This window comes from Pocillopora damicornis, chromosome 8, assembly GCF_964200805.1.
Source record: "Pocillopora damicornis chromosome 8, jaPocDami1.2, whole genome shotgun sequence".
Lineage (NCBI taxonomy): Eukaryota > Metazoa > Cnidaria > Anthozoa > Scleractinia > Pocilloporidae > Pocillopora > Pocillopora damicornis.
This window is the reverse complement of record NC_142677.1, coordinates 17,443,117-17,454,043: the sequence shown is the minus strand read 5'-3', so window position 1 is coordinate 17,454,043 and position 10,927 is coordinate 17,443,117. Positions and strand designations below refer to the sequence as shown.

Below are 10,927 nucleotides of genomic sequence, written 5' to 3'. Positions count from 1 at the left end.
GTTGGTTCATGATAAGGTTTCAAAACGATATAACAAATCTCATTAACAGCTTTTCTACAAAATTGGTGTGCTCTTAGTGCTTTCAAGGATTCCACATCATCAGATGAGATGTTATACTGCTTTTAACTTTCTACTCAAACTCAGAATGCAAGTTTACTTACCAAAAGATGCATTATAAGGAATGTCTATTTTAATCAATGATGGAACTTGAAATGATGTGTAAAAATACATCATAAAAAAATTATCACAACTTTCATTGAAGTGAGGTAGAAGCTACTTGAGAAAAACTTTACAACAACTCCTAAATACATTTTCAGTAATAAAGTGTGTACTTCATACTTTTATTAGAATTCTCACAACACAAATAGCATACCCAAGATCTATCTCCCCTGAGATGTCAGAGAAATAACTTTTAAGACAAGCTCAATTTCTCTTTGTTCCTCCCCTCGTGGATGGAAGAATTCCAATGCTTATTTTCTGAACAGGAACTTGTTGCACAGAATTTTTTTTTAAAGTGAAACACCATTGACTAAATACCATTTTTTCATTGTTTAATTTGTCAACTGAAAGTATAAATAAATAAGAACCACAGCTTGTGTTGTGTTAAATACAATAAAAAAAGTAGTAAATTTATTATCTAGATCCCAAAAAACTAAAAAAAGTCATGGAACTTAAAAGGACCCACCTTGTTCATGTTGGTAGCCTAACCAAAACTTTCAGAAAAACAGTACTCCAGCTGTAAATTCCCCTTAGGACAGGGGACAAAATTTGTGCCTCTGACATGGAAAGCCAATTACCCATTATCCATTATAAGACTTGTACATTTAAATAGCATACTATTGTGTTTACATAAATCCCTGTTACAGGATGCACCTTGATCATTACAAAAATCTACAACTTGAATATTTTAGAATTAAATACCAATAACAATTACATAGGTAAACCTATTTCTAACCTCAACAAACCTGCTTGCAACTACAGAACTTTAAAATTGTAATTTACTGTTGGAGGGGATGCTTTGGATTAACTTATCATTAAAGGTCAACATACAAGCTACCATTGTCAGGAACGTAGATATTCTAATTAACTAACCATAAATTGCTGATTTGCAGTCAAGAGAAAATAAGCTAAGAGACTGATATCCACATAACAACCCCATTCCTGGTTAAGTTATTTTTAGACTCAAGGTGTGTGGTCATCCAATATGATTTTCCATGTACTGTATGTGTTACTTGATTATTTTGGAAAAAAAATAATAGATAACGCGATGTATTCATGTGTGTAAGATTCACTACACACCATTGGCTATTTCTAAATCCTCCTGGGATCTCCAAAGACAGAAGAGACGTGGAATGAAATGGGTTGAGAGAAGATATTGTAAGATAATTGAAGGGGGTGCACCTGAACTGATTCTTTCGTACTACAGTTTAATTCCTATAATTAACACGTTAGCGGGTTGGTACTTTAGGTTTTAGTGTTTGGAATTCAAATCCCAGTTATATCTCATGAAAGAGACTTTAAAGTTGCCACTAATCAGTAATTCCTGCAGCTGATCCTTCTTCTGACCCTGTCCCATGTGTGCCAGAACAAACTGAACCAGCTAAAAAAAAGTCAGACGGAAACAAAACAGTATAAGATACACCCAAGGACAAGGGGAACTGTTGTTAGGACAATCACTTTTTATCAAGGCTAGGGATATTGGCGTGAAATAAAACGTTTCAAGTAGGCACTCTTTGGTTTGCTCATTCACTTGTTCCTTCTTTCGCTTGTTCTTTCATTCGTTCGTTCTTTCGCTGTTCGTCGTTCGCTCGGTTGGTCGTTAATTCGTTCGTGCCTTAGTTAGTCATTCGTACGCTCTATCGTTCCTCCGTTCATAAGTTCGGTCGTTCGTTCGTTTTCTCGTTCTTTCGTACGCTCTATCATTCCTCCGTTCATAAGTTCGGTCGTTCGTTTATTTTCTCATTCTTTCGTGCGTTCTATCGTTCCTCCGTTCATTAGTTCGGTCGTTCGTTTTTTCGTTCGTACTTCCAGTCGTTCATTCGTTCGTTCAATCGTCCGTTCGTTAATCATATACGTTCGTCCGTCATTTCGCTCGTTCGTTCATTTATTGCTTGTTCGTTCGTTTTTTCATTCCAAAGTTTGTTCCTTTCCCTGCTTGTTTGTTCGTTCGTCCATTCGTTGATGTATTCGTTCGTTCGTACGAGCTTTCTTCGTTCGTACGAGCTTTCGTTCATTCGTACGAGCTTTCGTTCGTTCATACGAGCTTTCGTCCGTTCGTACGAGCTTTCGTTCGTTCGTACGAGCTTTCGTTCATTCGTACGAGCTTTCATTCGTTCGTACGAGCTTTCGTTCGTTCATACGAGCTTTCGTTCGTTCGTGCGAGCTTTCGTTTGTTCGCGTGTTAATTCCACTACTTTTTTTTCCGTTTGTTCAGTGTTACTCGTTCAGTTGAAAGGTTCAAAGAGTTCATCAGTCTTACCCTTCTCCATTTTTGAATGTGATTGGCATAATTCTAATAATATTTACCTCTTCGTTGTTGGAGCCAAAATCTACCCTGTACCACTGAAAAATCTTGCTTAGGCAAATCTAAAGATGAAATAATGTATCGTATTGAAGTCAATTTCAACTCAAGATCGCGACACATCTTTCTGTTTCAGATGCTTCTTTCGAGATTACATTTGCTCACATTGAAATCCTTCTCAAACAAAGTTTAGAGCATTGAGCAAAGCAATTTATAAAAGTAAAAACACGTTATAAGAACCATAAAACTTGGGATTTGTTTCGTTAAAAAAAAAATGTCTTTATAAGTAGATTCCAAGAGCGCATTTCCTTAAGTGTCGAAAAACCAAACCAAAGTAATCAAAACGGCCAGTCAGAACAAAGAAGGATAGCAAATGCACCTGATGAGAACTTAAGGGAAAAGAGAGTAAACTGGGGCGAGGAAAAATTCAAGTGATAAAAGTGCGACTGTTTTAAGCCGACACTTACTTGACAAATTGTAGAATCAAAACATGGCGAACGATCGATACCTTTCGATATTATCTATTTTGACACGAGAGCCGGTTTTCTCCTTTTAGTTGTTAGAATAAAACATTTGGACACAACTCACGAATTTTCACACCAATTTCTCCTATTCCGTGGCTTGAACCCGCCGTTTTCGGATAAATAAACTTTGTCACCGAGTGGTCTCCAGTGGATGAGAATCCAGCTCAAGATAAACACAAGTGAGCTCATATTGAGTCTTACCTCTCTTTTCGGCATGTTAAGAACGCAGCCATCCTCTCCTTCTAGGAAAGACTCAGCTGCGAGGGATAACTCCTCGTCTATTCCCTGCAAAATTAAAATACACTTAATTCAACAACATTTTCGAAGAAGAACTAGGTGCCTTTGATAATAAAATTTTCCAGTGATGTCTGAATAAACGTTCTTTCGATTGAGTGTCGTTAAGGGTGGAGCAAAATAACCATAGCAACAACCACTCATGCTGAAAAAAAATGGAGAATTTCCGATATGGAGGAATTTTGTTCTTTAACCTTTTTCTCTACAGGAGATTTTTGTCCTAGATGTATTTGTTTTTTACGAAAATTGTAACGGTTATGATTAATTGGTAACAGGACTTCGTGTCGTCCAATTCTGTCTGTAAATTGATTGACAAATCGGACTCCTGCTTTGCGGTCGTCTGATTTTGTTTATCGCTCGCATGATTACAGACAGAATTGGACTCCACTCAGTCCTATTACCATTATTAATCACAGAAAGAAGTAAAGCGAAACCAATGCAATCTCGGATTACTTTCGACAATCAATTGAAAATTCCTATATTTGACAATAATTCCATTATTGCACGTTGGTTATGAGTGGGCCAACAGTAACTACGTCCACTGTTCAAATAGAAAGGTCGCTATCATGTCTGTAATACAAAGCCAGGGAAAAATATCAAAATCTACTACAAACACTTTAAGGAAAAACTGCTTTTTTAAAACAATATTTCAATTAGAGTCCATGGTCTAAGAACTCAGATTACGTGACCACTGCATCGCAACACTCAAGACTTGCTATGTTTCGTAAGGTGCTGACAAGGAGAACTTCTTTAACAATCAAGAAACTGTTTTGTTGGTGATCATTTCCTTCATTATCGGGATCTTAATGTGTGATTCGTGAGTGATATTGTGAGGAGAAATAGATGTTAGTCACTCTTATAGGTCAAAGGCTTACATGAGAGATAAGACCATGTCAAAATGAAGTTGAACCTTACCGCCGCGGTATATGTCTTTATCGGTGGACAACTTTTGGCTCCACACACCAGAGCAAAATGAACCTTCGGCTCTGGAGCAGGTAACGCAACTCTCAGTCGAGGGTCACTCTTCGAGAAAGGCTTGGTCACGGCACCAATAGCTTTGCGATTTGAACGAAGGATGCCATTCTCAATCTGGTTCAGGCCAAACGCGTGACCACCAATGATGTAGTTTACGGTGTTGAAAAACTGCAATAAAATTTATCATTTGATTTTAAAGGGAGCTTGCTTAGCTAATGTAAAGGTTCTGCTACCGAAATTCTTTTGGCTTAAAGGCAAAAAAAAAAAACTATTCCATTTAATACCTTATATCTCTGCCACAGGTTGACGGGTGGTCCTCTGACTACGTTGGCGTGAATCACCAAAGCGTTGTATACATTAATGAAGAAAGCAAGAGTTTCCTCTCTAGACATTCCATCCAATTTAACACGTTGAAGTTCAGCTGTATGCTTAACATAACCCTTGAATTCTGTGCTCTTTTCCATAGACTCATAATCCACTCCCTGTTTAACATTAGAAAAATTTTTTGTAATTGTATAGTAAATGTTCGGTCTGTACTGAATGATTATCAGAGTAATGCCAACGCAGAGCGAAATCAACCTCAAAGAGGTTAGGCGGGTTCTAAGAACCTCCATCTTCACGTATTATAATTAGACGCTTTAACTCTACATTCGCGGTTTGTATCAGTCTGTCTGTCTGTCCGCCCGTCTGTCTTTCTGTATGTCTGCCTGTCTGTCAGTCTTTCCGTTGTCTTTCTGTCTGTCTATCCTTTCTATTCGCTCTGACTAAAGACTAACGCTCGAAATATCAGCTTTAGAAACTCTTTACCGAGGCCAATTTACGTTGACAACTCAGTTGATCAAAACAAAGCCGACACAGCACCACAGTTTCTTTGGAAACCTACCCCCTTTATTCAATTGTCTGTCTGCTTGTCTGTTTGTCTCTTTGCTGTGAATATGAGAGCTTTGCACAGTTTTAGAGTAAACACAGAAATTTGGCCACTTGTCTTCGTGGCAGATTCAAGAGTCGGTACAGAGGATAAATTCTCACAGTTATTCTCTACTCAATGAAGTACGCGTTTACACTTAGTGGGCGCAAATGAGTTAAATGAGCCCTTTAATGGTGACATTTATTTCTAAGTTACCTTTCCATCCTTGGACAAATACTTGCTATACAAGGTAAGAATCAAGCGCCGTAGTTCTTCAGCGACCTCAGGAGCTGGGCGTGGCTCACAAACAGAACTCATCCCAGAGTTCAGTGCGGTCGATTCATCATCTTCAAGGAGGCGATAAATGCTGTTATCGTCCTTAAACTCCGTGTGCTTTCCTTTTTCGACACCATGTCCAAAGTTGCGCTCAACAAGCTCACGACACATCTCTACAGCTTTCTCTCTTCCTGAAAAAGGAAATGTTCAAAGATAACGCAAGATCTAATCAACAGTATTTATCTGGAAATTAGAAGTGCATGGACTTTCACCTAAAAGTGAACAAGAAACTTCTTTGATGAAGTACCAGAATGTTTATTTTTTAGTGCGTTTGATATCATTTTTACCCTTGAGAGGTACTATCACTAACATTCTGTTGCGCGTGTATTAAAAAAAATGAATTGTACAATAATGAACACTTCTGTCACTTTGGACAATCAAGGATTTTGCTCCACCCTTAACATCAGGATGTTAAAATGTTGAGTGCATTCAAACTTATTGCAATTATGTAAGCTTCGTAAAAGTGTTAATCATAAAATGCAAAAATAATATCATTTCCTGCAAAAATTAAACATTTCATTGATAAAAATAGAAGCCTGTATAATCTAAACCAAAAATTCGGGAAAAGTTATTCAAGGACAGCTAGCTTTCATGTGCTTAGATCAGTATATATAAGTATATTTTTTGACTATTTCTGTGTATTACAAGCTCTAAACACCCAATTAGCACATCAAAAGTCTTTTCAGAAATCACATGCACTCAACAACCAAGGATCTTTTCAAAAATCACAAACAAGTTCAGTGGCCATTATCATGTCTGCAGCTTGCTCAAGTCTCCATAACATAGTGCAATTAGGAGTACTGCTTTTCCTCTCACTAGGGATGCTAATCCTTTGATTGCAGCTACTCCCCAGCAATTTGTCAAGTTTCTCTAACAGATCACAGGTACCCATTTCTACTCCTAGGTAGAGACCCTTTGACAGGTAATCCTCCACACCCCAACAACAGCATGCATAAAGTATTATCTACACTGTTATCTATACTGTTCTCTATACATTTCCTATGGACATGTAGAACTTGTCTAACAATCAAGAGCTTCTTAAGTTGGTGATAATTTCCTCTACTCTCTTGACCTCAATTTGTGATTCAGGGGGGATATGGTGCGTAAAAAAATTAGATGTTAGTCACTCTTAGGGGTAAAAGGGTTAAGTGTCCTGTCCAAGAACACAACAGAATGACCTTTGCCAGAGCTTTAGCCCAATAGCCCCTTACTCCAGCATGATCCCTACTGTGACTGTGTCTCCTACTGCATTGAGTTTTCTGTCAAGTAACACACAATGATTATAATTATACTACTTGCCTATTTTCTTTGTCTTCACAAGCCAGTCCACAGCTTCCTTGCCAACAAAGGAGTTTTTGTAATTGTGAATGAGACCCTTGCGGCGATCCTTTATAAGACCACTTTCTTTAAATTCTTGGACAAGCTGAGCATATTCATCCAGCTCACAAGTGAAATCAATTGCTTCCCTTGTGGTTGCTGCAAATAGCAAACACACAAATTAAAGTTAATATATTGATTTCATATCACATAATGTTATCCAATAAGAGATGTTATCCAATAAGAGTATATTGAAGACAAAATGGTTGAGGGTGTACTCCTTTGGTAAAATGTTGAAAAGAGAAGCTCTACTGGACAGTTCAACCTTAGACTAAGAGAAATCCTTCCTTTTCAGCACAGTTTGTCACGTGAGTCCTAAAAATCAGCACTTGGAAAAAAAAGGGATTGCTAGTTATCTAGTCCAACATTAACACTTTTATTTAAAGTGAATCGTTGCCTTAAGACCATCTCCTTCCCTACAAGCTTCCTTTCACTGAAACATCATTATTCTCACCATACCATGACTGCAACCAAGGACACCTTTCTCGGTTTCTAATGAGGATGATTATTTGAATTTCACCTTGCAAATACAACCAGTGAAAAAAATATTAAGGGAAGATTTGCTCTCTTTTGTTGAGTATTGGAATGATTTCATTTAATTTTCTCTCTATTTGGCTCTCAACAGGGGTTCAACTTGAACAACAATGATCAAATGAAACTGCTTTGTATCTCTCATGGTACACTTTTGCAAAGGCTTGATATTCAGTACATAACTTAGCATTCCAAACTGTCATTATCAATTGTTGACATCAGTTCTACTGCATACCAATTGATCAAAAAGCTGATATCCCTTTGACCCTTTAACTCCCATGAGTGACCAAGACACAATTTCTCCTTACAATATCGATGCAATATCAAGCAGACGAGTAATGAGAATTAAAGACTAATATTAATCAGGGGATTATTAGTTGATCCTATACCAAATTCTTCAAACTAACATCACAAGAACTGTGTGGCAGACAGTAAGGAGAATTGCTAATGAGATCTTGGGAGTTAAAAGGTTAACTCCTATCTAGAAAAAATGGTCCATATTTTTTAGCATCTTGATGAACCCTTTCAATTCCCAAGATCTCAGTTGTAATTCTCCATACTGTCTATCAAATGATTGATAATCATGATGTTGGTTTGGAAAATTTGGAATTGGATCAACTCCCTTAACTGATATGTTTCTTCATTCTCATCACTTTCCTGCTTGATATTGTATTGGTATTGTAAGAAGAAATCTACCTTGGTCACTCTTGTCTTATTAAAGGGTTAAAGGAAGTACTCATTAACCCCCCTTTCCCTTCAAGAATCTTTTTCATCTAACAAACATAAAGGTGAGATTTACCACTACTGGCTGCATCTGACTTGGGGGCTGGTGGTTGAGGAGCATCTGCTGGAGCAGGATTCTCTTCTACTTCATTAATCAACTCTTGAAGCTCAGCCTCAGTCTGAGAAAGTCATTATCAATAATGAATCAAAATCAAGAAAAAAAAATTAAAAGTTACAAATAGAATCTTCATCTAACAAAACATCACTTGCCCATAAAAGATGAATAAAGTATGCAGATTGAAATTCATAGCCCAATGTTTATGTATGGATACCCTGGCCAAGACTTATGATAAAACTAGGAACTGTCATGTCAGGTTAAAGGATCAAGGGATGAAAGGTTTCAGATGATGTGCAGTCAGGTGATGAAGTTGATTAGACGGTATCATTTTTATTGTCATATTTACTAAAATTTACTACACCATTAGTTCCATTCTTTTGATCCTTGTTCAGCTCTAAAATGTTGATTGTATTAACTGTAAACAATGGAAGTTTTCATAACTGCATAGAACTTTATGATTGCAGCAGTGGGAATACAATTGTTTAGCCTTTAATTCCCTACTTTCTCCTTACAGGATCTGATCCCTGAATCACACATTAAGGTCACAAGATAGAAGGAAATCATCACCAACTAAAGAAGCTCTGGATTGTTAAATAAATTCACCTAGTCAACAACTTTGGAAATGTATGTAGAACAGTATGGAGAATACGCATACTGATGTAAGGATGTATAGGGTTAATCAAATCATCTGAATTTTTGGAGTGTTAGAAAGAGCAGTTTAACTCAGATCCTGGTGTTAAAACTAAACAAACAGTGAAAACAATGAAATTCACAGCTGTCCATGTTCAGTTATGTTTTTAGAGTCACTCTCTGTTTTTATTGTGATGTTTCCATGCGTTAATTATTGTCCATATATACATTTTGTTATTTACAGAGATGATAATATCTATGCAGTGTCACCATGACATGACAAACAACACGTAGAGCTGTAGTCAACATATTTGCGTTGATGTAACGGAAGACATCATAAAAGGGAAGATATTGGGCTATTTTCTTAAGATATGCGTAAAAGTAAAATGAATATTTTACCAACAACAATGTGTCGCACTACAGACAAGCAATATGCAATAATAGAGACTGTTGTAGTGTGTTCTATCTCATGTTTATTTTGACTAGTTACTCGCATGTAAATTTTGTTTAACAATGGTTGACAGTCAGTAATATTGCTCTGAAAAGACTTGAATTTTTTAATGTGATTGTTAAATTAAAATTGAAGGCTACCCAAAGGTAACATGAGGGAACAGTTGCTAAAATAATAATTAACTGAGAAGTAAAGCTTTAACTTTTCTTTTTTCCGGGTTGACATGCTTGGAAGCCTACACATGTTGGATAAGGCGATCTTGAAATCTTACAAAAACAATGAAGGAAAATATGTTTGTTCTTACCAATTTATCAAAGTCGTCGAATCCACCGACATGCATGTTGTTGAAAAATATTTGCGGCACAGTGTTCTTTCCGGTTCTTTCCTTCGCCTCTGCTCGTCGCTCTGGGTAGGTATCCAAATTGATGTCCATGTATTCGATGCCAAGTTTCTGCATTTTGTCCTTTGCTCTCATACAGAACGGACAGCCGGTGATGGAGAAAATAATGACTCGTCCTTTCATGGTTGGTTTTGGAGAAATAAGCTCAATGAGTACCTTGTCAAGAATGCAAATCTAACGATCCAGCTGGATTGACACACGAACGTGACAGGAAAGCAGGGGTGGGTTGGGGGCTTGATATACGGTATATATCCTAGGAGCCTGGGTACAAGAACACGATCATGAATTTCTGCAGGGCACTTGGCAACGAAAGACGTGAAAACTTCACAGCTCAAGAGGATATCTGAAGGAGTCAATGAGTAGAGTAGAAACAATTAGCCAAGTCGCGATTTGTTTACAGGTTTTAGTTTGTTGACCCCAATGCCCTCCTTAACGAGGAGGGCATTGGGGTCTATTTGAATTAAACCACAAACCACCGTAGAAAAAATCATCCAAAACAGCAAAAAAACTTCGAGCAAAACCAAAAACCGTTTGCAAAACCGTCAAAACCGATAATTTTTCACATCCCAGTTATCAAAACCCTAATCAATCCGATACAGTTCGAGATCAGCGGACGCATAATTGCCCATGGAGGAGAAACCGGAACCCACATAAGAAAAAACGAAAACTACATCGGATACCAAATCCCAAAACCCACTGATGTTTTTTACGAGAACCGAAAACCAAATCTTGAAAAACGGAAAATCCGCAATTAACACCAAAACAAAAAAAAGACCGACCTAAAAAATAGCCAAAACTGCGAAACCGAAAATCCCAATGTCCCCCTCCTTAAGGAATCACCGAGTAAGGTTACAGCAGTGCAGCAAATCCTTTGCAATCCTAGATTACTTCTGTACCGATCATAAGTGCGATGGAAGATAACTTATAGACTTCCCCTGGGCTGTCACTGGCCTGCTACGAGAGTTAGCCGCTAATTACAATTGAGCTGAGCTGCCCACGGAATTAGGCGATGACGACAAAATTGTACGGGTGAATGCAAGAGAAAATGTGGGTAGACAAAGGAGGGGATCCTGATCCAGGCTTTGGATAGATTGTCTTTCAAACGGAAGTCTTTTTCCCGAGGCGTTCTCATGACAGCGA

The 10,927-nt window shown here is 37.6% G+C and overlaps 1 protein-coding gene across 1 annotated transcript; it reads right to left on the bottom strand.

Annotated features, from left to right (window-relative positions):
* Positions 1–306: 306 nt before the first annotated feature.
* On the bottom strand, positions 307–10,130 carry LOC113664330 (uncharacterized). The gene is made up of 9 exons (XM_089213822.1): positions 9,692–10,130; positions 8,265–8,367; positions 6,853–7,033; positions 5,438–5,684; positions 4,599–4,796; positions 4,255–4,482; positions 3,247–3,330; positions 2,527–2,586; positions 307–1,600 (listed from the first exon to the last, which is right to left on the bottom strand). The coding sequence occupies exons 1-9, from the start codon at positions 9,908–9,910 to the stop codon at positions 1,472–1,474; spliced, it is 1,449 nt and encodes a 482-aa protein (XP_089069948.1). The 5' UTR covers positions 9,911–10,130; the 3' UTR covers positions 307–1,471.
* Between the last annotated feature and the right edge of the window lie 797 nt (positions 10,131–10,927).